A 26,882-nucleotide genomic window follows, 5' to 3' on the forward strand; every position below is an offset into this window, starting at 1 on the left:
ATTAAAAAACGTGTAGTTGATTACTCCACCAAATGTGTTAATTTAGACAAGTTGCCGCCATAGCCCAGCGTAGTCTCCTCAGTGCAGGGGTGGATTTTTGACACTGATGTTTAATTGTGTGATGGTTCACCACATAAATAAACCAAACTCTGGGGTGATAAAACATCCAGAGTTAACCGTTAGCGAGCTGCACGCCTCTTAAAGAAATCACGATGACAAACTTGTCCACCAACTGAAAGTCTTTAATTGTCCCAGTGAGCCAGCTGCTGAAGTCTACAAATACGAATTGAGGCTTGACCTCTGGATGACAAGCATTGCATATGTGACCAGAAAAACAACAATGTGATGACACTGACACAGCGTCGTAGATGGGCCTGAGGCGATTACAGAGAATTCTGCATGTTCCCATTTTAACTGCGATTTGCAGCACAAATACCACCTGCTTTCATTCTCATATTGTTAGCTCCTCTCTGGAGGGGGTGATAGACACCGTCCGTGAGAAAAAAAAAAGCCACAAGTGTTTGTTGGGTTCACAAATTCCTTTCTGTGTTAAAAAAGAAATGTGAAAACAACTTTGGGAGGAATGTCATTTATGTCCAGCCTCTGTGAGGGCCTGCGGCAGCATTTCAGAGCACGGCCTGAAGCAGCTGACAGACAGACACCCGCTTCTCCCATTATGTGTTGAATCTTATAGAAATAGGTCTCCTATAAGTAGACTGACATCTCTGTCTCTGTACACATTTAGACGGCGTCTGGACACATGGAGGAGCTTGTCTTATTGTGAGAGGAGCAGAGTCAGATCGACTGTGACAGAAGTGAAACAGTCTAGAGCTGCAAAGATAAGTCGATTAATCAGTTAGTCAATCAGGAAGATTAAAAGTCATCTATTTTAATAATCGATTAATTCAGTCAATTTTCAAGCAAATACGTCAAACTGGCTGGTTCCATTTTCTTACATTGAAAGATCTGCTGCTTTTCTTTGTCATTTTTGATAGTAAATGTGATGTGAGTATGAGTCTTTGGGTTTTGGAGTTTTTGTTGGACAACAGAATTAATTTCAAGATGTCACTTTGGGCTCTGGGAAACTGTGATGAGCTTTTCTCACAACGTTTTGACACTTTACGGACTAAATGATTCATGAATTAATAGTGAAAACTAAGTCCCAGATTAATCAATAATGAATATAATAATTAGTCAAAGCCTTAAAACTATCAGAGCTAGAAGGACTATTCTAGTAGAAGTGCTGTTTCTGAAACATATTATCACCCAGAGACAGGAGTACTGCTTAATTTAAAATGTAGAAGCAGCTCTTCTGAAGACCACTTTGAGTAAAGAACATATGGTCACTGTTAAAGGACCACTGTAACATCCTGACCATAATCATTTCGACATGCATCCAGTTGCATTTAATCAAGTCGTGCTCTTCAATGTAATGAGCATCCTTTCTTTATAAGGAAGCTTTCTCAGAGTTTTATTGCTGCTTAAATAAGGGTTCAAGTATCTAAGACGAAACACTAAAACACTGGAAGAAGAGCAGCCCAGTCGCCAGGATTAAATGTTGACAGCCAATACATTCACCTTTGTTTGTGTAATATTGACATTTCTACAATGAGTGTCATAAGCTGCATAATAAATATAAAGTTGCAGAATGTTAGACTTTGTTGAGAAAAGCTGATCACAAAACCGCAACACAAAGTGGGAACACTTTAGTTTAAAATAACAGTTTGAGATTTTGGAGATACACTCTTGTGTCTGTAGGGTAAATATAAAGCTACGACCAGCAGACACTTAGCTTAGCTTAGCATAAACAATACTGAAAACAGGGGGAAGCCTGGCTCTGTCCAACCAGCACCACTAAAGCCACGTTCAGACGGACCGTAGTCCTGTGTAACCAAACAAAGCCCTCTCATAGCTTCATATCTGTTATGTAGACATGAGAGAGGTATCAAATCTCATCTGTCAGCCAGGAGGCGAAATAAGCCAATACTGCACACTAAAATGTCCTTACCTCTGCTCTCAATTGCATTATAGTGAGTTATAAACTTAATAAATGCTTGTAAAGAGGTGTTGCCAAAATTGCGAAAAGTCTCTTAATTTAGAGTGAGTGCACTCAACTACAAGCACATAAAGAGCTGCTGAATTATAGCAAAAAAAAAAGAGCAATTTAATGTTGGGACTTTAAAAAGCTACGACGAGTTGTGAGTGCACACCAAACAGGCAGAGCCACTGTTGTCAACAACATTTTTCTTTCTTTCTGAATAAGAATTGTGCAGATGTGTGGAAGGAAAAAAAACAATGGTGGCCCAGAGCTCGAGGTTGGTCCACTGAGTTTGGCATGTCCTGTTTAGGTAGCATTCTTCACAATATACACATAAAAAACACACGCAACCTACAGCCTGACTGCTGAATGTAGGCATCAGCACACAGCCTCAGAGCTGATGCAGAGCAATAGCTACGTAATTTGTACGAGTTGTAAATCATCCAAAATGTAGGTAACGAGTTGGGAGAGCAAAGCATCAAAGGGATAAACGCCTGTCACACTAACTGGAAGAAAATGAGTCTGAACTTCCAGGACAAGGAGTGGGGTGAAAGCTGAAGACAGACATATTGTGTGCTGATGAAAAAGAACACAGATAACACATAGGGCAAAATGACACTGGATCAAGCAATGGCATGTTCGTAACCTCCCCCCACCGAAAGACAAAAAAGAGCCATCATAATGAAAACACTGGGGGAAGCAAAATAACAGCGGGGTTCAGCGCATGTGAATAACCTTTCGGTGCTGGAAACACAGCTCACCCTTTCCAGAATAATTGAATTTGGTGTGCTTTGTGACCAAGTATAAAGGCCTCCCTTTGCTGAGCGGCAGGCCGGCCATGGCTGTTGCATAACAGAGCTAATAAAGGGGGCCTACAGGGCCCAGGATGGAGAGGAGGAGGCAGACACGTGGGAACTGCCTCTGTTCTGCTGCTTTGTCTGGGGCCGCGAGCAAGCAGAGCCCCTGGGCATTAGTGTAGGCATGCCTGACATAACGCTCATACCAAAGTAACAAAAAAGCCCCACAGAACTGCTCGGCTTATCTGCAGGAGCTGGCACGGCCACCCCGAGTTGCTCGAGGTATCCACCGTCCTCTTAATAATCATCAAGAGTGAACGCAGTGACTACCCAGGGATGGAGATGTAGTTCACAGGTTTTCATTTGGCCCAACACCAGAGTTTGCTCTTGTGTTGACAGATGCTCCGTCAGTTTCCCAGGTATCTGTGCACTGCGTTCACACATCCATCTTATTTTTCACTACACGCCGTCAGCTAACCAACACAGCTCCAATCCAGACGCCCAATGTACCAGCAGGAACAAACATGAACTCTGGCTGATACGCAGTTCCGTCACAGCACATCATGATCATCATTGACAATTATGTTTGAGCTCAATGGCTCTTGTGTTTTAGTGATTAGGCGATAATTCGATGTCGACACACTCTCTCTGCGGGTCAGCAGACTCAAGGCTGGCACACATCGTACGACCCTCGCTGCAGGCTGCACCATTTGCCAGATCACAGAACCTGAACTTGGAGTTGGTAAACAGTTATACTGAGCTTTTTGTTGGTTGGAGCATCAGGAGTTCAGGAGAAGCTCCTGAGGCCTTTGTTACACTGTGAACACAGATCATATTATGCCCAAAATATGGATTGAATAAGTTTGATCCTTGTCGAATAAGGAGGCTTTCAGTCCCCTAAACGTCACATCTGTTCTGTCAGTCTCTGACACAACCTACCACGCTCCAACAAATACTGACCCCTAAGACTGGGTACCATGTTTTAATCAGTCCACAGCAAAAGATTCTAGGAGTGTTGACTATTTTCTCGATGAATCTATAAATTGTTTGGTCTATAAAATGTCAGAAAATGGTGACGAAAGTCAGTCAGGCCAAGCCCAAAATTCTTGTTTCTTCCACAACTCAAAGATACTCCGTTCACCGTCATTGAGGAGGAAAGAAAAATATTCACATTTAAGAAGCTGTAATCAGAGAATTTTGACAAGATCTCTCAAACTGATTAATCGCTCATCCAAATAGTTGGTGATTTATTTATAAGTTGACAATTAATTTGCCATTAATTGTTTGTTAACTGACAAAAACTGAATGCCAACAAGTTTGATTATTGATAATTTTTCAGTTTTTAAGCAAAAACGCAAACAATTCACTTCATATTTTAATGGTTTTCTGAGTATTATTTGGTCAGAATTGGCCACCTCTTGGAGCAAGGTCACTCTGAACAAATTGGTGCAGCATATCACCAGAGTAATTGCTAACTACTGCTAGCTGTGGCTGCAGTTTGGTAGTGAGCTCAGCTAGCCATGCAGCTACCAGTCCAGACTGGAAGCTTGGGGTGGTATTACTGCATCAGATAGGACAGGCTGGGGCTAGCTTGTTAGCAGGCTACCTTCAGTAAATATCTCTGCAACAAAACAAATACATGTCTTTGACATAATGTCTGAACTGTTATTTCTTCATTTTCTGTTGATTTTTTTTTATATATATATGTTTTTAACCAAAATTCCTACATATTGCACCTTTAAAATAATCACCTATAACCATCTTACTAAACTAAGAAACAGGGCTCTGACTTTTTAAAAAAAATGTAAACAGATGAATATTTAATTGACTTACTCACTTCATATCATTTAAAAATACCAGTCAATAATATGACCATCCGAAAACTGCCGTCAAACAACAATACCATTGTTCACTGCTCAAATACCATCACTCTTTGCTGAACAATCTGATCACAATCACTTTGTCTTTCAAGTCTGGCTTGTACAACAGCTCACATATCAGTTTGTCAAACTCACTTTAAGCCAGTAAGTCATGCTGATGAAGGCCTATAACAACGTGGTAGATACCTGACAACAGTACTCAAACTATGAGCCTTTGATTTGAGTTGTACTTAAAACAGAGCAGCTGTCAAACACAAGGAAAAGTATGAAACGCTTATCATTGCTGCATTCTTCTCTCGGCTGCTGCCGTCCACATCATGTGTGAGCGGCATGCAAACAGCCCTTTTTATCTGCAGCTAAGGGAAAGCAAGAGCTACATTTTTTAAAGAGCGGCAACACCGACAGAATAGCTGACACCTTTTTGTATCTGTTGCATGTTAGCAGAAAGTCAGCTTTAGGGCTACGTAGTGATGTGATTTATTGGAAAGTCTGTATCAGGTGGTGACAGAAGACATTCCACTGGCCGAGATAACCCATAAATCACTGAGCAGCACCAGAACAAATGCAGAAAACATTCTTTAGTCATGCAAACGTAAAACCCCAGATCCCCTCCTTCAAACGCTGACGACTAGAAGATCTTGTGAGGCTGCTATCAGCTTCACACAACAATGGTTAATCAACTGGCAGGGAGGAGGAGGGGAGGGGGGCTTGGAGGAAATCAGGTTTCTCTTATCTAGATTACATGCAGCTACTGCATTCCCACTGTTCAAATCAGCTGCAAGAAATCTGCTTTGAAATGTTACAAAAGAAAGACGGAAAAATCAAAACTCTCCAAGTGTCTCTCCGGCCGTGCTTTGAGTGTTGTTTTTGTCAGGCACTGTGAATTTCTGCCTTTCCCCTCATAATGCAGCAGAGTTAAAATACTTGCTATAATTCCCAGTAATCTCACAAAGTCTGCTTTGAATGCCTGATTGAGCCTGTTTCTGGGCTGGTGAAATCCCAGTCCCCACAAAAGCACATCCTTGCAGCTTTCCCAGTGGCCCAGCTAGCATTCCTCACATATTTTCACAAAGATTTCTGGGAGTTGGAGTTTAAAGCCCCTGCTGTACTACGCTCCATTCTCAACAGTGAAACACACAACATTAAGGGTCATTTTGTTGCTGAACTACAGCATTATAGTTTAGACTGTGCAGGACTTGTTGAGGTGTCTTTGCATGAAAAGGGAAAAGGGGGTCTGGATAACAATAGCTCACTGTGTTAGGTGTGTGAAGCAGGAATGCTTCAGGTCACTGGAAGTCATAAATCTACTGAGCTGACTCTGAATGATTGAAGTTTGAGACAGACATCCTCCTCCGTGAAGAAGAGACAGATTAGTAAACATTCAGACTGACAGGCTTTATGTGCTGCAAGTTACAGCCTCTGCTGCTGTCTGCTGAGACCCAACTCCGGTGAAACACAACCAACCGGAAAGACTGAGCTGCTGTCTAACTCCATGTCAAAGACCTGTCAGACTTTTAAACATACATATTACTGGAGAAGTATTAATGTGAGCAGCTGCACAGTGGGTGACCATGGGCGTTTACATCCCGTGTTTGCATGGGAACTTGTTTAAGAGGAGGGGAGGCCACAACTGCTGCCAAATCTCATCCGATTCATCGGTCGTGGCGACAATATCCACCGCAGCCTTATGTCACATTAAAGGGAATGGAGGGAATTTACAGCCAAAAACAAAAACACAATCTGCCTTCACTTCTAGTCTCTTCTCCTCCTGCCTCCTCCTCCGTCCGGCCGCCCTGGCATCTCCTCCAGCAACTTCTGCTAGTTTGTCGGGACGACTTGTTGAATTAAAACTACTTTTGTGTGAGTGTGTGTGCTCCCAGGCCTTTAGCATACCTATCTCTGGGGTCAATCCATGAAGTTTGCCGGGTGTTGTGGTCGATAAAAAACACTCTGCCATCGTAATCCCGGGCTTCCTCCCAGCCCGCGGGCAGCGGCAGCTCCGAGCTCTCTCTCCGCTTACCGCCGCTGACCCACGGCATAGCGTCGGGATGGTGAGAGGGCTGAAGCCCTCTGCCCTGCTTTTTATCCCCCCCGAAAAAGTCGCTCTTCACTGCATTACAACAAAACTCGACCTCGACGCACTTGTCGGCGCAAAGAATGGAGACGCAAATACAAAACTTTCCACCGAGGTTGTCCGCAGAAAACGTCCCGCTGGAGGTACATCCACGTTTTCTTCTCGCTAACCCCCCCTAAAAAAAAAAAACACTACCGCAGCGCTCTCACGGTCCTCGGTCCTCCATGTTCGCCTCCTCCACCATATTTCATTCCTCCGTGTCCATATTCGGGCTGAGCGGATTTGCATAAACGATCGGACGTACGACTGAGCGACTCCTCCGTCCAATAGGGAAACTTCAACGCGTTCATTAAAAAGTCAACTGCGGTGACAACAACGTTTATTAAAAAATTAATTTTAATATTTTTAAGCGCCTAAAGTCAGCAGCCGTTGGTGGATAAGTTTAAGCTAGTTAGCTAAAGAAAGTTAGCTAAAGAAAAGTTAGCTTACTTTAACGTTCAGCCTCAGTGGATTCGCGCGACATGACTGTGATTTAATTCAATAAAATACATTATTATCAAGAATTATTATATTATGTAAAAGAAAAAAGAAAAAGGTAAATAGTTTAACAGGAGTTTAACTGTAATTTAAACTCCCCCCGGAGCGCAGAGAGAAGTTTGTTGTTGACTGCGGGGTTGATTAAGTGGTGCAGCAGCGCCCCCTGGTGTCCGGAGGGTGAGTGGTAGGTTACTGCCACTGCAGCCTGTTAGCAGAGAGCAGTGAGAGGGAACTCATTTACTCAAGTACTGTATTAAAGTACAATTTCATTCATTCAACCTTTATTTAAATCTCGAAAAATCATTGAAAGCAAAACCCTCAGAGAGAGAGAACACAAATAATAATAATAATAAAACAGAATAGGTGTAAAAATGTGATAACAAACAAACAACGAACATAATCACAGAGCGAGTAAATAGAAAGGGTACATAAAAATGATATCAGATAAGAAGCAATATGACAAAACAGATAAAACAGAGGTGCATAAAAGATTAATGGCAGACAACCATACAGAACAGCACATAATTAAAAATAGTTACAATTTGAAGGTACTTATACTCAATTATTTATTTTTTCTGCTACTTGTTATGACCGAGGCCGAGGGGAAACCCCCTGGTGCAACATGTAAATGAGAAGCATTTTTAAAGGTTTTTTTTTTAAATTAAAAACACATCTAGTACACAATTGAACATGCTGGCTGAGAGTGGAGAGAGGAGAGCACACACACGCCTTTAAACTTCTCCGGCTTCGAGTCAGGGACCAGTCGGCTCCCTGTGGACGACCTACACTCACTTAATTAATCAAACACACCTGCAGCCAATTTCACTTTACTTAAGTTATATTTAATGCACGATATCTTGACTTTTACTAAAGCATGTCTTGTGTGTACTGTGTGTGCTACAACACTTTTCCCCTCATCGTTTACCTGCACTGCGGATCAGCAAGACCTTTTTGACAGCAGACATTTTGGCTTGTCGTAGCAGGATAATCACTAATATATAACATTACAGTAAAAAAAATGGCTACACCCTCTGTCATATTCCTCTAGGACACTTAACAGCACTGAGTCATCGTGAACAAAATTGGTTTCACCTGTGCTTTTCCTGCTATGACAAGTCAACCTGTCTGCCGTGGAAAAGGCTTATTATCAAACCTGGCAACCGTCCCAGGACCCCAGATCCTGAGCTGCCTGAAGGCACCAGGTTCATTGAGTGGTGATATAATGAATTGCTAACATTGTTTATTGTGCTTACAACTCAACTCAAGTAACTCAAGTTGTGGCCCTGAGGTGTGTGTTGATGGTTATTGATGCTGTGTATCTTTTCTTATTCTTCCAGTTTAAACTGAATAAATACAATTTGATTTAGCAGTGTTGACCTGCTAGTGCCACAGTGATCTTTATCATCATGCTCACTAATCAATGAGAAGAAAAGCATTAAGTAAGAGCAGAATATACCATACCATATAACACAATTATATAAAAAGATAACTCACTTGTCCTGGATTGGCTCCCGGCTCCCTGCTACCCTCTCAAGGACAAGCGGTTGTAGATAATGGAGTTGGATAATGGATTATGGTGTTTATGTGTGTGAGTTTGAGTTGGATTCAGTTTTTTGTTTCTTTAGGTCATCTGGGGGCTTTGCTGACCTCTATCTGTGACCAGCAGGAACTACAACAACACTAACAAAAACTTATTTCTTCAGGTTTTTAGTTCAGTGACATTTGTGCAAATTCAGTGTGACATGAAATTCAAGGGATTTTCCCGTAAGTGGGAATTTCTGTTGCCAGGGCAACAGGTCGTCGTTAGGATAAGTGTATTTTCCACACAGTTTAATCTTTGTCACTGAGGAGAAAGTCATGTAAAGTTGTGTTTCTGAGACAGTGAAAGAAAATATTGTCTTTTACAGTTGGGGTTTGGTATTGCCAGTGATTGAAGCCCCTGGTGCAGTACACTTGACTCTCTCTCTCTCTCTCTCTGTGTGTGTGTGTGTGTGTGTGTGTGTGTGTGTGTGTGTGTGTGTGTGCGTGTGTGTGTGTGTGTGCAGCCAAGCAAACTCGCACTCTGCTGCAGACGTCAGTGCAGTCAGCTGAGCGTTTTGTTCTCCAGAGGAGGAGGAGTTTAGCAGCCTGGGGATCTTATCTGTGCATTTTTGTTTGCGTGTTTGTTTCTGCGCTGTGTGTGTTTACGGCTGGGAAACATTTTACTCACATCACGGCTTTGATCTGTTGCCTCCTACGATCATTTCCCACAGGCTGTGTAGTGTTCATACGAGAGCGCACAATAAGTGGCACTGTTGTTTCTCTTTCAGTCACATGCAGTTTAAAGAGCCTGACTGTGACACCAGCTGTCACACACTTATGATTATCATAAATTCTAAAAAATGTGATGCACTTTATCATCTAGAAATATGAACCCTCATGAATGCATCTCACTATCCAGGGAGCAGAATTTATTTCCCTTGGGTGATTTTATTATAAGGACAATAAATGGAGGGAGATAGCCTCCATGATACATTAATAATTGTGTTTTAATGGCTGTAAACTCATAAGTTAACAAGATGAACACAGTGGACGGCTTTGAGTGCTGTAGAAAGGAGTTCTAGTCTTAATCCCACAGATTTAAAACTGGAGATTTTATCTACAAAGGCAGCTCAGTTTATGCTAAACTTATCTTTGTTTGGCTCTTCTGAATATCTCGACTGTGCTCTTTTGGGTTGGCCCGTAGTCATTCGTTTGCTTATTTATTCAGTGACAGTGCTGTCTCTCTGATCCCACACAGGATGCACACAAATGGGCATGAGGGAGTTAATATCTTACATAAAAATGCACCATATAATAACCTTTCTACATGTAATGTCATCCCATGTGGCCGATCATCTCTGCCTCTGCCCCTGCTGCCCATTGGCACAGCAGCCGGAGCAGGAGGGCCGCAAAGGGGGAGGGCCGAGCGGGCCCCCCTCTCCTCCCTACAGCTGAAGATGTGTGCTCCTCTGAGTGGCAACTGTTTGTGAAAGAGCTCAGAGTCCAAAGCCTGAGCGGTCAAGTCTAATTATCAGGTGTTGTGAGCAGCTCTGGACGTCCGCCGGCCCTCTCCGTCTGAAGAAGAACTCTTGTGGCTCTGTCAAGCGTGGAGGCCAGAAAGAGAGAGAGAGGGAGAGAGATGGACACGTGCGCCTGCGCTTTGGAGCTGCTGGGGATGCTGGTGTTTCTCGGAGCGTGGCTGTGCGCTTTAGCCACCACTATCTCACCACAGTGGCTGACCATGTCCACCGCCCTGCTGCCGGTGGAGAGCTACGAGCTGGGCCTGTGGGAGACGTGCGTGGTCCAGGATGTCGGGGGCATGGAGTGCAGAGCTTATGACAGCCTGCTGGGTCTTTCCAGTGACCTCAAGCTGGCCCGCATCCTCATGTGCGCCTCCCTTGCTGTGGGGATGCTGGGAATGCTGGTGGCCATACCTGGACTTTACCTGGTGAACAGCTGTCACGGAGGCTTTCGCACCAAGAGGACTTTGACCATCACAGGAGGGGTGCTGGGGATGATTTCTGGAGTGCTGTGTCTGATCCCCGTGTCCTACATGGCCCATTTAGCAGTGATTCATTTCTTTGATGATAAAGTGCCTGATGTTGTGCCACGGTGGGAGTTTGGCGATGCCCTGTTCTGCGGCTGGGCCGGAGGATTTCTTCTCATAGTGGCCGGGCTCCTGCTGGTCACCTCTTGCTTGTGTTCACAGGTGGAGCCTCAGCCTGTGCTGCAGCGGAGATACCAGGTCATGAGTACAGATGTTTCCTTCAGGAAGCGCTCAGAGTATGTTTAAGGGACCAATCATAAAATAATTACCTGCATATAGACTGACAGCACAACACAATCACATGTAGAATTGCACTGCGAACTGCTTTGAAATAATGATGTAAATATGCGGTTTTATATCAAAGACATCATCCTGTGTCTAGGTTGCTTTATCATTCATAGATCTTGATCTACTGTTTTGTACAACGGTGAAAATGAGACCTTATACAGCACAGAAACACACCAAACCCTCAGTTAGTATGTGTTGCAACTGTTTTTAAATGATTCACCTGCACAATCCAACATTTCAATTTAAAGGGGCACTATGTAGTTTTTTTCCCCACATAACTGAGTAAACAAGCTGTTCTCAGAGGAAAATAAGGTCCCCAGAACACTGTTTGAAGCTAGAAAGGTGGCAGGGTCCGCCAAACTGTGTTCTCCTTTAAGGTCAGTTTGTTTATTCAGTTTATTCAGTCATGAAAAGAGTTCATTTAGTCTGTTTAGACATAAACAATAATCAGTCAATGAAGGTCTTTCTCTTCTGATTAAAATATATTCCCCGAAACTACATAGTGCACATTTTAAGGAACCAGCTGTGACCAGTATAAATGAATATTTTTTTTTAAAGAGATGTTTTATAAAATGCTTTATATTCTGTATTCTGGGGTGACTTCAGAATATTTCTTTTATCAGTGCCAACAGAGAAGAAAATACTATTTGAAGTCTGTTTTTACGGGACACCTTAGCTTTTACAATGCTGTGATTGTAAGTTATTCTTGAGACTAAAGCATAGAAAGCACAAGCAATTGTGTGCCTGATTATGTTTACTTATGTGCTGTATTGTGCAGCACCTCCAGATGATTCACATAAAGAATTATATTGAAATTCTATTCAAAAGTTGTCTCTTTGTTTCTGTGTCAGAATATCCTGAATATGATCGTTTATGTTGATAAAATGAGGAGCCGTGGCATGAATCTGTATGAAACAATGAGCATATTTTTACTCGGTTATGTCAGAGGTGGAAACATGTCCGCTCTTGTGCTCTTTCCCCACATAAACCTGGAGCCTATTTTGGTCCAAAGTGGTCCCTGGTCGCTCTGTAACCAAACGTCAAGCTGAGCAGGGGTGGAGGGCTGGACTGAAAACAGCCGTCTTGGTCCATCAGGTGTGTCTGCGGTGGTGGAAACACAGCTTGAGACTAATTCCATCAGATTTCCTGGTCACTTGCTGAGCTAAGCTGTGTTTAATGAATGCTCTAATGGGCAGCGTGTACTGTGAAGAATGTAGAACAGGTTGCCCTTGCGGCTCTCGCTTTGACATAATTACACAAATTTGCCAAGGTCAGAGGGCGCCGCCGCTCTCTGCACTCCAAAACTGTCTGTATCATTTACATAGACACAGGTACAGTGACATGAACGTGTTCTTGCATGGGAGGAGGATGACTTCTAAACCTCCACATCCTAATGATAATACTTTGTGCAGCGCTTATAGAATGAAGTTAATGAGAGATAATGATGTTACCACAGAAGCATATGTTGCCTAAGAGGCCCGAGACATGACAGACTTTGCCTTTGAGGATATAAAAAGTGGTTCTGTCAGGCCTCACAGAGCGGATTTAGAGGAACACACCCTCCTACTCTCTGATGCCACGCAGGCTGCCAGGGGCTGCCTGGTGTCTTTCAGTGCGAGGGCGTCTCTCAGCAGGGGAGGCAGTGAAAACAACTGCAGAGATGTTCTTTCTGATCATCGTAAGACGCCGAGTGCTGTGACTCCAGGAAATGTGGCAGCACAAGGGAAATGGGACGTTGTCTGCTAATGAGAAAATTATGTTTTAAATGCATCCGATTGAAAACAAACAAACGTACTCTCTCTGAGGGGTTGATGAGTTAACTGCTCAAGAGGCAGCGAATATTGTCGAATGATTTACTGTCTTTGAGAAATGACTGACTGTAATATGACCCTCCACACTGATGGACATGAACCAATCCTGAGTTCAGATTTTTCGATAAGATATGCAACATGATGGGAATTATAGTTTTGTGCAATACATCTTCCACTGCTCATCACCCTCATAACTGATAAACCATCAAGATAAAGCAACACGCTAACAAATGCCATATGTTGACCACATCGCCTTATCTGTCTTATCTGACAGGCAAGGACGAGAACAAACTGAGAGTACAAGAACCGATACAACAATGTCAAAATACTGCACTGCAATTAAACTGTTATCAGCAAAATGCACCGAAAGTATCAAAAAGTCAAAGTGCTCATACTGTACTGTGTTTGAACTACTTTATATCCAACTAGATGGTTTAGTCCAGCGGTGTCCAACTTAGGGTTCAGGTGTTTTCTCGCTACTTTTCTTTAATCCTTACTTTTTGAGGATAATTGTATCTTTTGGGGCTTCCAACAGTTATTTAAATCAAATCATGTAAGAAGTTAAAAGGGTCAGATTTATGTTGGACATTTTAAAAAAAGGTATCAAAATTGATGCAGCAGTAACAGAAATATTGTCTTTTTATTCTATGATTTCTTCTTCTTCTGTGCCTACATTACCCACAGTGCAACTCTAACTACCAACAGTTCAGTTGGCGATTCAGGCGTGTTGTGCTAGTAGCAGCTAATGTAGCCTTGAGGGTCCAGCCTCAAGCAGAGTGAGTACTAAAAAGTAGTATTAAGCCTTTTGTGGCTCCAGAGGAAGCTGCATATAATCTGATAAACTGCCTCCAGTATTGTCACTCAGTTGCTAAATTGCATTGTGGGTAATGTAGGTGACTGTCCATAATGAGTCCAACAGTGTTATTGAAGTGCACTTCTGGATTAATGGACTGCTTTTCTATGCCTGGCACCTACATTACCCACAATGCAACTGAGTGACATCACTGGAGCCACAAAAGGCTTTAAATTGCATTTTTCACATATGCAGTAGTACTCCCCAAGACCTGTACACACACTTTAATGTGTATAATTGGCGGATTTACCCTTTAAGTACAGTACCTGAGCAAGTGTAGTGTTAATCTGTATCTGATCTTCATGTCTGCGATTGATTGCAGGAACCTCCAAAGAAGATAGAAGAACATAAATGAGGTGATAAAGCTAATGTGTTTGGGACTTCACCACCGATCAGCTCTCTTAAATCTACTTCAGTGAAAACAAAAATGTCTTCAGTTGAGCTAAAAATGTCACCTTTCTTAAACTATGATGATCACTTTCTCAGAGCAGTCTTATCAGTGTTGCTACATTTGACATTATAGCTGATAGAGTAGATCAGTGACTTAGCTCAACAGATTAGATAAAAAAAATAACCATCACAGGCGATTATGTCAGGCTTATCTGTGGAGGGGAATGTACAAACGAGTGGGAGGAGGGTGAAGACAGACATGAAGGACGGACTGAGAATTATTTTAAAATTAAATACCTTCCCCAAAAGTCTTATCTAGAGGAATGTTGTTTAATAAGATCCAGTTATACTCAGCTAATTAATATCAGTGGTTCCCCCTGCTACAGATTACTGGCACCAAGTGTGCAGTTTATGTCTGTGTGTGATAAACAGTCTTGCAGGAGTGGTCAGAGCAGATCTACCTTTCATCCACTTCTGGGACTTGTGTTTTTGACAGAGAGCTGTGCTCGGCTGAAGAGGGCCTTTTGTTCCGCCTCCAGAGAGGTGCAGCGGGCCACAGCGTGTGTGTGTGTGTGTGTGTGCATGTGCATGTGTGTGTCCAGCTCCCTGGCAACAATCACTACTGTGAGGCGGCCCCCTCTCCATACTCACATGCCTGCTCTCGTCAGCCTCCTACCCAGGTCACATGAGCAGGGCCCCCAGTCAACCTGACCTGCTGAGATCCCTCCTCACATGGGGCCCGTTAGAAGCCCACACCTTGGCATGTCATGTCTCCTCCCCCGGCCTGTGTGGTGATAATGCTGATCAGTCATTACAGGAAATCCTAGGATCGCGTACTCTAGACAACACTATTGGATAACACTGGAGAGATAAACTTTATTATTATAACACCTGTCCCTGAACTCTGGCAATGTAAATCTATTATAGCTGTAATCACTTCACAGCAGCCACACGAAGTTAAAATAGAGTCTAGCTGTGTAGGTTTTATTAATAGAACAGCAGGAACCCATATCATATCATTATACAACATGTTGTGTTACAGTACAAAATTAAAGCAGCTATAATCAATATTTCACATTATCATTTGGATCACATATTTGAATGACATGTCGCTTATAGTGAAAACCCCAAATATTATCACCAACTCTGTCAGCGGACTTTTTTAGCTTCTTTCAGCTCCTTGTTTTGGTTTTCTGGCCCACAACCTTACTGATTTCTTGTTCACTTTCAGCGCAGTCACAGCATTGTTTGAGGCCAGGCAACTATTTCCAATTAAAAAAGCCAGCACAAAATGGATGACAGAGGCGCCGGTGAAGAGTGGAGCATATAGTTGCCAAAGAGCTAACATAAGCTAAATGCTTTCCTTCAGGAGTTCGTGAAAACCAAAACAGGGCTAAAATAAGAGTTAGTATTTTTTCATCAGGTGGACACAAACACAGCTCAGAATAAATGTTAATGTTGCTCCATATCTGCTAAACCCCCCACTGTACATTAGCGTCCCAGAAAAAGTGGCAGGCAGAAAAAGTTAGCGACATCAAGCTTGTTAACATAGTGGAGCATTTAGAAGCTAAAGAGCTAACTTAATCTAAAAAAACTTCCTTCAGGAGTTAAAATGGAGCTGAAATGAGAGTTAAAATTTAACTTACATTCATCAGGTGGACGTAAACATAACTCCAAATAAATGCTAATGTTGCTGTATTTCTGCTAAACACCCATGTTAGCTTCCCATCACAAATGGCAGACAACAAGCTTGTTAAGCATGGAGCATTTAGCAGCTAAGTAGCTAACTTCAGTGCCAACAATGAATCAGGAATGTTGTTCAGTGTTGACGAGATGGCGACATTTGAAAGAGGCATCGTCAGGTAAAAGGGAGAACACAACTCAATTTAATACAAGAATGTTTCTAGTAGTAATAGTTGAATCAGATTTTATTTTTCAGATTGTGATTCGGTGACAATGAATTCTTGACTGTTACTCTGGATGATGCTGTGTTTTACTGTAGTCCATTTCAACTTTTGCGATTCAGCAGCAGTGTTCTTTAAATGTCATTTTATGCTTTGTAATGGTCCGAGTCTCTTTCCCATGGATGAAAAAGATGAAAATCCCAGATTATAAATTAGTATTCTGTTCTCGCCATCATGAGGCTTCTTCGCTGTGAAATGCAGGATTATCCATGCCATGGCTGTCTCCATTTGGCAAAGCATTCTTCTGTGCCAGTGTCGTTTCTGTCCAGGGACCATGGAGAGGGTCCCTGGTTTCTCTGGGGGCCTCTGAGCTCAGGGCCTGCCAAGCGTAGCGGTAGCTAAGGAAAAGAAACCCGCTGATGAGCATCAATGTGGAGGCGAAGATGCCCAATGCGATGGCTGAGCCGATATGCTGCTTGACAGGAGCAGCGGGGAGGAGGTACTCAGGAGGAAAGTCTATGGTGCTGTTGTTCAGCACAGAGCTCATGTTCCACACCAACGGCACCAAGGAGAACGTCCCTGTCAGCACATACAGGGTCCCCGCCAGCAAAAACATCAGACGTATGCTCCCACGATTCTCCACAGAGAAGTAGGCCATCCTCATGGCCAATGCAGCGATGATGTTCCCTGCCAGGCCGCAGATCACCGCCAGCATGACCAGCACCTGAGCCACGGGGATCTCTGTAGGAAGGAAGTCGTCCGAGACGCTGAGGCTCTGACAGTTCTCGAATTGGGGAAGGACTTGACTGTAGAAACAGGCCCTCCAGATACCCACCCAGGCCACGCCCGAGGTGATGACTGACACGTCTTCCACCTGCCACAGCCGCCACTCGTTGAGGCCAGCCGTGGCCATGATGAGGATCCATGCCACAAACCCGGCCATCAGGCCCAGGAACTGCTGGTGAGCTGTGTGAGCCAAGTAGATCATCCTGCCCAGTTTGACCGCTAATGCTCAGAGACTGATCGATGACTCAATCATTGTTGAGCTCAGACATTGTGCCTGACCCCCATCACACCTGCTGAAAAAACACAACTGCATTAAAATGGCTGAAATTCAGAACTTCTCAGAGGTTTGTTGACCCTAGGTACAGTGTGTAGTGTAGGCTTTGAAGGAATTAAGGGGCAGAAATGGAATATAACATTCATATTTATCTTTTCCTTAGTGTATAACGGTACAAAGGTACTCTGTGATACACATCAAGAGGAACCTTGAAAGGGTAAAAAAAAAATAATAATAATACAGATTTCCTCACTTAGACACTCACTGCTTGTGATATCTAGCAATGTAGATAATTTTATCAGCTGAGGTTTTGAGATAAGTACCTCAGACATTTTGCCTCCAGACCAATACCAATAAAAAAAATGAGATATGAAAAACTGTTGTATTTACCAGGCAGCAAAACAATATTTACGAGCCCAACTGCCCCCCACACAAAGACCCCTAAAAACAACTAATACATAAACAAATACATAAGCCTATGTGAGCCAGGTTTTCAGGGTGTCAATAAGGTTGAAGCAATTTGATTAAACACAAAGTTATTTGGGAATATGCATCATGTGAGCAGACTGTAAACAAAAACAAGGCGTTAGAACTACATCTAGAAACTCAAGCTCCTCTACAAACGTGAACTTTAGTCGAGTGAAGTCGATAACAAATTTGCCACTGATACAATTAGCGACCCTCAATGGCACTCACTAGGGTTTTGGGTTTTGGGCTCTTGGACAGTTGCCTTCTTTGCCGAGTTGGAAATGTTCAGTAGGCTATATCATATTTACTCATGTACAAATAAGTGTTTGAAACCGCAATATAAAAATATTGTACTACTAATCAACATGTACGAAAAGGTCAATAAATCAGGTTTTACTATTGCCCCTGTGTACACACGTTACAGAGCCCACGGTGGCGAGAAGGATGTAAGGATGTTTGCTTCTCAGTATATACATTACCATAGACTGTGATAATAATAATATATGATATCAATATATATCGCTACGCAACGACTCTGAATGGTTGAAACGTTTAATACTCATTTTCTGCAGTACCAATAACCCTCTCTCTCTCTCACACACACACATTATTTTTTTATAATGCTTAATCTAAAAAGAAAAAAGTGTGATATTAAATCTTAATTAGTCTTTCTGCTGTTCTCTGCTACCAGCTGAGAACAGTCCTAACTTGTTGTCATATTGTAATAATATAATATTTTAAGCCATCAAAGTTGAGCCAATTTTTTTCTGTGGTATCAAAAATGGTATTGAATATCAATATTTTTCAAGGTATTGTGTTGAAGTTTGAAAATCCAGTATCGTGACAACACAAGAACCCTCATACTAATCTGTACCTGCAGTTATTCTACTCATTTTCCAGGATATGCTATACATACACTAGTTGTTTGTTGTGATTGTTTTTATAAGTATACATTAATAAACTCAGATTTATTCCATGGAGGAAGAACTTCTTAACACTTAATCCTTAAATTTCTTCAGACAATATCTGCACTCATTTTCTGCCTGTTCTGTCGCAGGATTCCTTTGGCACAAACTAAGACAGCACTGAGAGCCAGCTAGTATATTCCAAGTTTCTCCTACATTATCAAGGATACAAACAAATAGCGTAAAGATATAAAATCAACAAATACAATACCTCGAAGAAGAAATCACCTTAGCAAGTTTTAGATGAAAATTCAAATGTTGATCAGTCATGTAGAGAGTAAAACTCTTGCAGTGGAAGTGACGAGAAAGGTTGTTTTATTGTAACTGTTGCTACACCCGCACTCAAGCTTTACTGTAGCATACTGTCGTTAATGATTGTCCATTTAAATGTCTGCAGCTCACGCAGTAAAATAAAACAACCCTCTGTAAAGTCTTGTCATTTCACTCACTTTGATGCGTTTCAAGTTCAGATTCCTTGTTGTCAGTATCCACTGATTGCTTCCACAGATGCCGGATTTACCACAAGAGAACAATTCTAATTGACGGTCCACATGTTGCTTTGGTTATGTGAGAGGAAGGCTGTCACACCTGACTGTTAAAGATAATCCTTTTCATATCAAAGTCTTCAGCCTCCACACAATCAGGAGAGAGGAGGGTGTGGTGGAGTTAATGAATGACGAGGAAGAACGAGCCGATCGCTGAAGAGAAAAATCAATCAAACACGAACACTGCGTGATTCCAGCAGACTCTTTATTTGATATAAAGGAGCACAGCTGATAAAGTGTTAAGAGTCGGGCTGTAGCAGTGCATGAAGCGTGTGAAAGTCATATTCTCAAATGTGCAGAACAAACATCCTCCAATAGGGAGACTTATTTAATCCTTACAGTCTGAAATTTAGACATTTGATAACTGAAGTTCAAGCTGGTCAAAATGCAATGATTCATCAACCAGAGCAATTTTTTAGTAACAACTGTGGTAACTATGCATTCACCATCTGCACCGTGAATAACAAAAACACAGTGAAATAATAAAACAAAATACAGAAACACTTGGTCAACTTATACGTGGCATCATCTAAACAAGTTTTATTTTCAGAGCAGCACTAACGGATGAAACGTGCAGAAGTGGGTGAAAAGACCGGACAGTGTTGGCAGTGACTCTCCAGGCACTTCAAATGTGGATTTCACTTGAGTTAAAGTCTGGATGTGAAGTGCTACCGTTCTTCTGTTTAGTGAAGTTGAACAAGTGCTCTTTAAAATTTATCTGCACACCTTTCCTTCAGGTACATTCACTAACATCCCACAGAGGAAAAAAGGTTCTTCAGCGGGCAGGAAACTCTTAGTAAAAAGGCCACTAGTTTATATATAAATGTTAACAAAAACCTTTGTGTTTATTGAAATATTCGGCCAGATTTTGTGGATTATGTGAAAATTTTTTTTTTTAGAAATTAAACATGATAAATACTAGTTGCTCAGCGTGTAACACACATCAGGTAGCATTGCTGCAAATCAGTTGAAGATAAAATACTGTCCCCTCCTGCGCGGATTCAAAAGGCTACAATAAATTACTAAAAAAAAACAAAAAACAAAATCGTAAAAATAAAAACAAAGCAAAAATGGCGTGAAAGACTTTAGATACAGTGGTTGGTTGATGCCAGGAAAAGCAGCACCTTAGGATGCTGTCAGTCCAGGTGATGTTATAGAAGTCCATGAAGTAGTAAGATGTGCTCAGATGAGGCTTCACAGAACTAAGTAAAGAAAAAAAGTCCCAACAGGTTGTTTCTGCAGATTCCTCATCTCTGTCTCCCTCTGCTGGACAACTCGGAGCAACATGACTAGTCTTATTAATCAGAGTTCATCAGTGTCCACTGCTTCAAAAGGCCAGCCTCTGCTCTATGGGCAGACTGTCCATCAGACACTTGAGCTGCTCCTCGCCCAGTTTGATTTTATCCTCAAGCTTGCGCTGCTCGATGATGAGCGCAGACTTCATCTTGACAAAGTGCTCGTAGTCCGTAAGGCTGTCCTCCTGCAGGTAGTTGCCCAGGATCTCGTAAACCGCGCGTTCCCGACGGTCCAGGTTCTCCTTCAGCTCCTTTGCGTCCTCGTGCTGTCGAATCAGCAGCTTCCTCTTCTCAACCAATGTACGCTGCGGATGAAAGAAACATTAGGATTTTTTTGGGATGAAAAAAAGCCCACATAGGGAATTTTTAAACTATCTACTCTATTTACTCACCCTCTCCTCAGGAGTAGCGTCCTCCTCCAGACTGTTGAGGGCGTTCTCCACTCTGGCCAGGCGGCCCGACAGGGACAGCAGCAGGCTCACCACCTTGTCCAAGTCCCCGACAAACATCCTGAACTTGTCCAGCTCGTTGGGTTTGCAGACCTCCTGGACTCGGGCCTCCACCTCGTCTCCCAGAGCGTTGTTGTCGAGGATGTCCTCCTGAAGACTCTCCCGCGCATCCCGCAACACCTGAAGCTTCTTGCTAAGGCTGTCGATCAGCTCTTGCTGAGAAAACAGAATACAAAACCAAAACTCACATGAAACAGGACTGTAATCTCATCTTTCTCGTCTGTTTACACGTTCTGAGCAACACTAAATATGAATGGGTTCCTTCTGTGAGTATGTGGTACCTTCTTGTTGGCCAGGTCAATGTCCAGTTCCTCTTCAGAGTCCTCCTCCTCCTGCTCCTGCATGTCCTTCATCTGAAGAAGGAGCTCAGCTTTGGGAGCAGATGTACTGTAATATGTAGAGCTGGTCACCATGGTGACAGCTGCCGCCATACTGTCCTCCTTTTCCCTGAAATACAAGAAACAAATAATGTTTTTTACATCAGCAAACCAAATAAGAACACACAGGTAGAGCTGCAATGATTAATCAAGTAGTTGTCAACGATTAAACTAATCTGCAATTATTTTAATAATCGATTCATATTGGGGGCGGCTGTAGCTCAGTGGGTAGAGCAGGTGACCAGAAGGTTGCTGGTTCGAACCCCGGCTCCCCTGGGCGGAACTGAGCTACATGCCGAAGTATCCTTGAGCAAGATACTGAACCCCAAAACTGCTCCTGGCGCGCAGTTGGCACCTTGTGTGGCAGCCTCTGCCGTCAGAGGGCCCTGCGATGAGCTGGCGACTCGTCCAGGGATATACCCTGGCCTCCGCCCTATGACAACTGGATTTGGCCCCAGTAACCCCCGCAATCCCCTGAAAGGGGGGATAAAGCGGCAACATCTCCGCGACCCTCACGGAAAAAGCGGTAGATAATGAACTGAACTGAACTGAACTTAAGTAAATTTTCTAAGGAAAAACAAGAAAGTCGAAAGTCTCTGATTCCAGAGTCTTAAATGTGAGTATTTTCTGGTTTCTTCACTCCTCTGTGACAGTAAACTCAGTCGACATTTTTCACCATTTTCTGACACTTTATAGACCAAACAACTTATCAATTAATTGAGAAAATAACTGAAAGATTAACCGGCAATGAAAATAATGAGTAGTTGCAGCCTTCTCTAGACTCTTTCCATGTACCCACTGGCAACTTGAGAAGTCTGGTTGGGAATCACATCTTGTATGATATCCCATCGCAATCTCCATATTATACTGACTGTCATATCGTCCATTATGAACCACTTTGATTTTTTTAAATGTTTATTCATGTCACACACTTCTCTCTTTATTTTTGATACCATGCGGTGCTGCTGCTTTGATAACGTGAAAGACTTTGGTGAATCTGACTTGAAAGCTAAGAAGTCTGTAAAAAGAGATTTAGGAAGAATATAAAAAGTTAATGTTGCATGTGGTCTGAAGACTTTTTCAGAAGTGCCCATAAAATATTGCACAAGTCTGTATAAATGTCTGAATGAGTTTCACCTCATACTAGGGCTGCACAATATGTTGTTTCAGCATCGTCATTGCAATGTGCGCCTGCGTAATAGTCAGATCGCAGGACGTGCAATGTCAAGTGAGGAAATTTAACTCAAAGGCGTCATGCAACTACTTTTTTGCTGCTTGATATAAAAGTAAAACTTGCAAGGTTCTCATTTTCTATCACTAATTTACAAAAGAAGTTTGCTAATTTAGTCAATTAGACTAAATTAGCAGACTATGACTGATGCCATGCACACTGTATGAATTCTTTCAACAAAATAGGCCCTAATTTGGTTGTTTGGCAAAAATACACTCCCCTACAAAATCCTCCTAAAATGATTCATTCCTTCCAAATAGAGCAATTCAACTCATCTGTTATTGTCATTTTTTTCCAACATCGTGCAGCCCTACCTCAAACACACACACACAGATGACTAAAAGAGCTTTACGATTTGATTTTCCAGGAGTCACTTTACATGTCAGCTTTGCACATATCTAACTAACTGCATATGCTGAGAGTAAACGCACACACTACAGGTAAAACAAGCTAAGATGAGCAGGTGAGCTGCTATATGTACAATTAAGAGCTTTTGAATGATGCACTTGGATGCATGTCAGAAACAAGTTAAGAACTCCAGAAGATCACAGATATAAACAGATATAAAAGCTCAAGTGCGAGGCTGACCTTTCCTCGGCAGGCCGGGGGGCTGTCTGTTTCGGGGACACCTTCCTGCGCTGGTGAGCTCCTTCCAACAGCTGCTCCTCCTGAGGGAAGATCCCCTCCATCAAGTCCATGGTGGTCTTCATCTTGCTCTGGTCCAGAATATCAGCCAGTGACTTATCCTTCCCCATGATGTCCCTGGCCAGCTCCTCTCTCTTCTGATCCTCAGACAGTCCTGTGGTAACTGTCACCCTGCTGGGCTCGTCTGCAGGCTGCTGACTGGTAGAGTTGATGCGATCTCCAACGGTGCTCATGTATGCCTCTGTCTGGTGCTTTGGGTCCGTCTGAGCGGCCGGCGTACTGTCGGGCTCCTTCTGCCGCGTAAAGGCGCAGAAGACCGAGTCCTGCCCTGCAGCTCCCAGACTGCCCAGCCTGGTTCCACCAGGACCCTCAGCCTCAACAGCAGGAGGGTCGGTGTGCTGCAAAAACGGGCTCTTCTCCTTCTCTGTGACTCCCTCTGAGTGGACAATCCTGATGGGCACTTTCTTCACTGCAGAAGTTTGGTTTTCTATCACATGCTCCATCCTGAAATATCAGAGAAAGAGAGAGAAACTTACAAACAGAAGCACCAAGAATTTCTCTCTAAAAAGGAGAAAAACGCTGATTTAAAGTTTCACTGCATGATGGCAACTGGGATTTTTTCCATGGCCAGCACGCCGGAATATCCCAGACATGTGGACTCCTCCCACCACTTTGGTTTCTGCTAGCTGTAATAATCCTTCTGCACAGTCATAAGTTCACTACAGATGATATCAATTAGTTTCTGGATCAAGAGGATGAATAAGCAGCTTCACAACAGGGGCATTTAGACTACATTTTACATTTTCAGCAGTTAGCCCAATTATCCCCAAACCACCAGTGGCTTTTATAAAAATGTAGAGAATCCCTCTAATTTACTGCGGCTTGATAGCACTCACATGCTTATTCTACAAATACACGGACTCTCAATAAGCTCCTTTGTAAAGGCAGCATAAAGACACGATGAGTGGAGGAGTTTCAGTCACTGTACTCTGACTTAACTCAGTGCAATACTAAGCACAGTTTGAGTAAATTTAAAAAAAAGTTTACCTGTTTGAATCTTCATCCTGAAGAGAGACCGGCGGCTTGTCACTGAGTCTCTGAGGGGAAAACTGTGGAGATGGAGAGCGCTGTCTCTCCATAGTGGCCGGCCCTGAGGGTCTGTGGGAGGAAGCTGGGGGAGAGGAGGCAGGCTGAGGATTGGATGTTGACAGATGATGTACTGCCCCTTGTCCTTTGTCCACAAGTCCTTTGCCCTGCTCAGAATCTCCCTTTGCAGCGTGGGTGGGGGCAGAGGCGGAGTTAAGAGAGCTGTGGGTGAAGATTTCGCTCTGGGAACCAGTGTCGACCTCTGGGCATCTGGGTGGGTTCTCCAGCACAGGGGGCTTCCTCCTCAGCCCAGACGGAGTCTCGGTGTGGCCCTCAGGCTGAGGTCCGACAGACTCTGTGACACTGTGGGAGATAGATGTGGGTCTGTGGTTCACGGTAGCCGGGGCAGCTCTGTCTCTGCTGTCAGGGTTGGTTCCTGTCATGGGCGGTGGGGGTGGCGCTGAGTAATGTTCGAACTCACCAGGCTTTTCTCTCACTTTACAGTCAGCGGGCCCTCTGTCAGAGAACCTGAGGAACACAATAGAAAGCTTTTAATTACACACTGAGCAACAGCCAGGCAGCACGGACTATCATCTGCAGCTCAATCAAATAACACACTGTGGCAGAGGCCCTGCTCGTCTCTCCAGCAGCCACTATGATTATGCCACCATGACAAGACACACGTCTCCCTCTCTGCTGCTGCAGGCCTCCTCCCTGGTAACTGTTCAGCTGGCAGCCTGAAGAGGAATATTTCAGTTCCCACAAGTCAGCAAAGAGGAATAAATAATCCTCCAGTGCAAAGCATCAAGACTGGATCACTTTTTCCTGCCTGATTCACATCTAAGCTTTTAACTGTTTGTAGGCAAGTTTGACACTGAAGGGGAACAAGAGTTTAAAGCAATATTATGTAACTTTTTTATGTTAAAATAACTGCTTCAAAATCATTGTGATGGTACAGGGTCACTGCACCCCCCTATTACTCATTTCTGCACTATGTAACTTCAGTGAGAGGGTAGGATCACAGTGTTACATATATGTTTACCTCAACATACAAGTTTTCAATATATAACATTGTTATGACGTAATGAGCTTTGTTTGTATTTAGCACCTACATTACGTCTCACAACTTGTTACAGACCTGGGATCTGAATTTATGACAGTGGTGTTGCACTCAGAAACTGTGGGGGGCGCCAAATCGCACAAAAATGCCAATTTCTACATAATGCTGCTTTAATATTTGGAGATCACAGGAATCATTACAGGCTTGAGAGCGAATTCACTGCAAAAATTCCAAAGTCTTACCAAATATATTTGTCCAATTTCTAGTCAAAATATATTCTCTTCTTAAAAAGGTTCAGTATGTAAGAATTGGCCATCTGTTGAACTCATAGCCCCCCAAAAATAGGGGCAACATATCACCAGAGTAGTTAACTGCTGCAAACTGTATTCTGTTTATGACTGCTGATACTCTTAGCTTGTTAGCTCAATTAGCCGTGTAGCTAGTAGAAGTGTTGGTGTTTATATTGTTAGCGCACGACCCTTGGACTGGTTTTCAGGCGCGGTATAGCTGGTTAGCATGCTAACTTCAGTAGATATCTCTGCAACACCATACATAGATGTCTTTAACTTTAACATGTCTTTACATTCTTTAAAATACATATTACACATTGCACCTTTAATATAAGGCACAATCACCTAGAAAGAAACATTTCAGTGAGTCATGGGAACTTTTCACTCGTTTCATTGGCAGATATTTTAAAGCTGCTGTAAGTGCCAACTTTCATTTTGCAGGTTAGGAATCCTGTCCCTCTTCTCTGCATGAACATGACGTACATGATCATGAATGTGCATCCGTAATCACCAAAATCAGCAGCAAACCGGAGAATCCTGCTCTCTACGTCTTAACAAGCAGACAGGACCGCCTCTTTGTTGAGGTCTCCTTCCTGACTGGATAAAGTGGGCAGGGACACCAGAAAATCTATTTTCTCCTTGACTGCACGAGCAGGGGGAGGAGAGAAATGTGTTACTGACCAAATACGCTATAACAGTGATTACTATTGGAATACAGAGCTATTTAACACTTGTTTTAATAAAAATAAATCACTTAGAGCAGCTTTACGTATTACAAGTGAGAAACACCTTGTATTCATCATTTTTGTTTGTTTCTATTTTAACTTAGTTTTGAAGTTGCATTTTCTCCAGTACAAACACTTGTGGCAGTATGTGTGCTGTGTCTTGACATAATTTAACCATTACAAAACAACACAGTGGAATGCTGACTTGCATTCTTTTGTCTGGATCTAATGACAATCTGCCAAACTGTGGTTTCACACGCACAGATTACATTTCCAGGCATCCTCAGATACAAATTCAATTAAGAGCGCTCAGAGAACGTTAACAGATAAATCACACAGGACGAAACTGTATTGACTCTGCAGTCACAAGACACAGCGCTGTGACAGACGGATGCCATAACTCAAAACTCCCAATAAGAATTCTTACAAGCTGTGACAAGTCACCCAATGAACAACTGTTGCTGCGGCTTGCGCCCTCCCTCGTGC

The 26,882-nt window shown here is 42.9% G+C and overlaps 4 protein-coding genes across 6 annotated transcripts in view; 1 reads left to right on the plus strand and 3 right to left on the minus strand.

Moving 5' to 3' along the window:
• The window catches only part of wwc3 (WWC family member 3), a 33,709-nt gene extending 26,664 nt beyond the window's left edge, over window positions 1–7,045 (minus strand). Inside the window, exon 1 of one of the 2 annotated variants that reach the window (XM_073476634.1) lies at window positions 6,609–7,045. In XM_073476634.1, coding sequence (XP_073332735.1) covers window positions 6,609–6,754 — 146 coding nt within the window. In that variant the 5' untranslated portion in view covers window positions 6,755–7,045. The remainder of the gene's footprint in view (window positions 1–6,608) is intronic. The other variant, XM_073476635.1, reaches the window with a different exon arrangement.
• A 3,441-nt stretch (window positions 7,046–10,486) lies between these two features.
• LOC141005433 (putative claudin-24) lies at window positions 10,487–11,140 on the plus strand. Its single transcript, XM_073477286.1, has one exon. It carries the CDS (start codon window positions 10,487–10,489, stop codon window positions 11,138–11,140), a length of 654 nt encoding a protein of 217 aa, XP_073333387.1.
• Window positions 11,141–16,372: 5,232 nt separating this feature from the next.
• On the minus strand, window positions 16,373–17,128 carry cldn34a (claudin 34a). Its single transcript, XM_073475776.1, has one exon. It carries the CDS (start codon window positions 17,126–17,128, stop codon window positions 16,373–16,375), a length of 756 nt encoding a protein of 251 aa, XP_073331877.1.
• Window positions 17,129–19,366: 2,238 nt separating this feature from the next.
• shroom2a (shroom family member 2a) overlaps window positions 19,367–26,882 on the minus strand; it is a 38,946-nt gene continuing 31,430 nt past the window's right edge. For both annotated transcript variants that reach the window (XM_073475814.1, XM_073475815.1), the window contains 5 exons: window positions 24,283–24,849; window positions 23,179–23,739; window positions 21,264–21,429; window positions 20,866–21,138; window positions 19,367–20,778 (listed from right to left, as the gene is read on the minus strand). In XM_073475814.1, the coding sequence (XP_073331915.1) occupies window positions 20,506–20,778; window positions 20,866–21,138; window positions 21,264–21,429; window positions 23,179–23,739; window positions 24,283–24,849 (1,840 nt within the window). In that variant the 3' untranslated portion in view covers window positions 19,367–20,505. The remainder of the gene's footprint in view (window positions 20,779–20,865; window positions 21,139–21,263; window positions 21,430–23,178; window positions 23,740–24,282; window positions 24,850–26,882) is intronic.

The sequence above is a fragment of the Pagrus major genome, chromosome 11 (assembly GCF_040436345.1).
Source record: "Pagrus major chromosome 11, Pma_NU_1.0".
Lineage (NCBI taxonomy): Eukaryota > Metazoa > Chordata > Actinopteri > Spariformes > Sparidae > Pagrus > Pagrus major.

What these genes read in the sequence shown, in the direction of transcription:
- cldn34a (XM_073475776.1), bottom strand. Translation starts at nt 17,128, where the DNA reads ATGATCTACTTGGCTCACACAGCTCACCAGCAGTTCCTGGGCCTGATG.
- LOC141005433 (XM_073477286.1), top strand. Translation starts at nt 10,487, where the DNA reads ATGGACACGTGCGCCTGCGCTTTGGAGCTGCTGGGGATGCTGGTGTTT.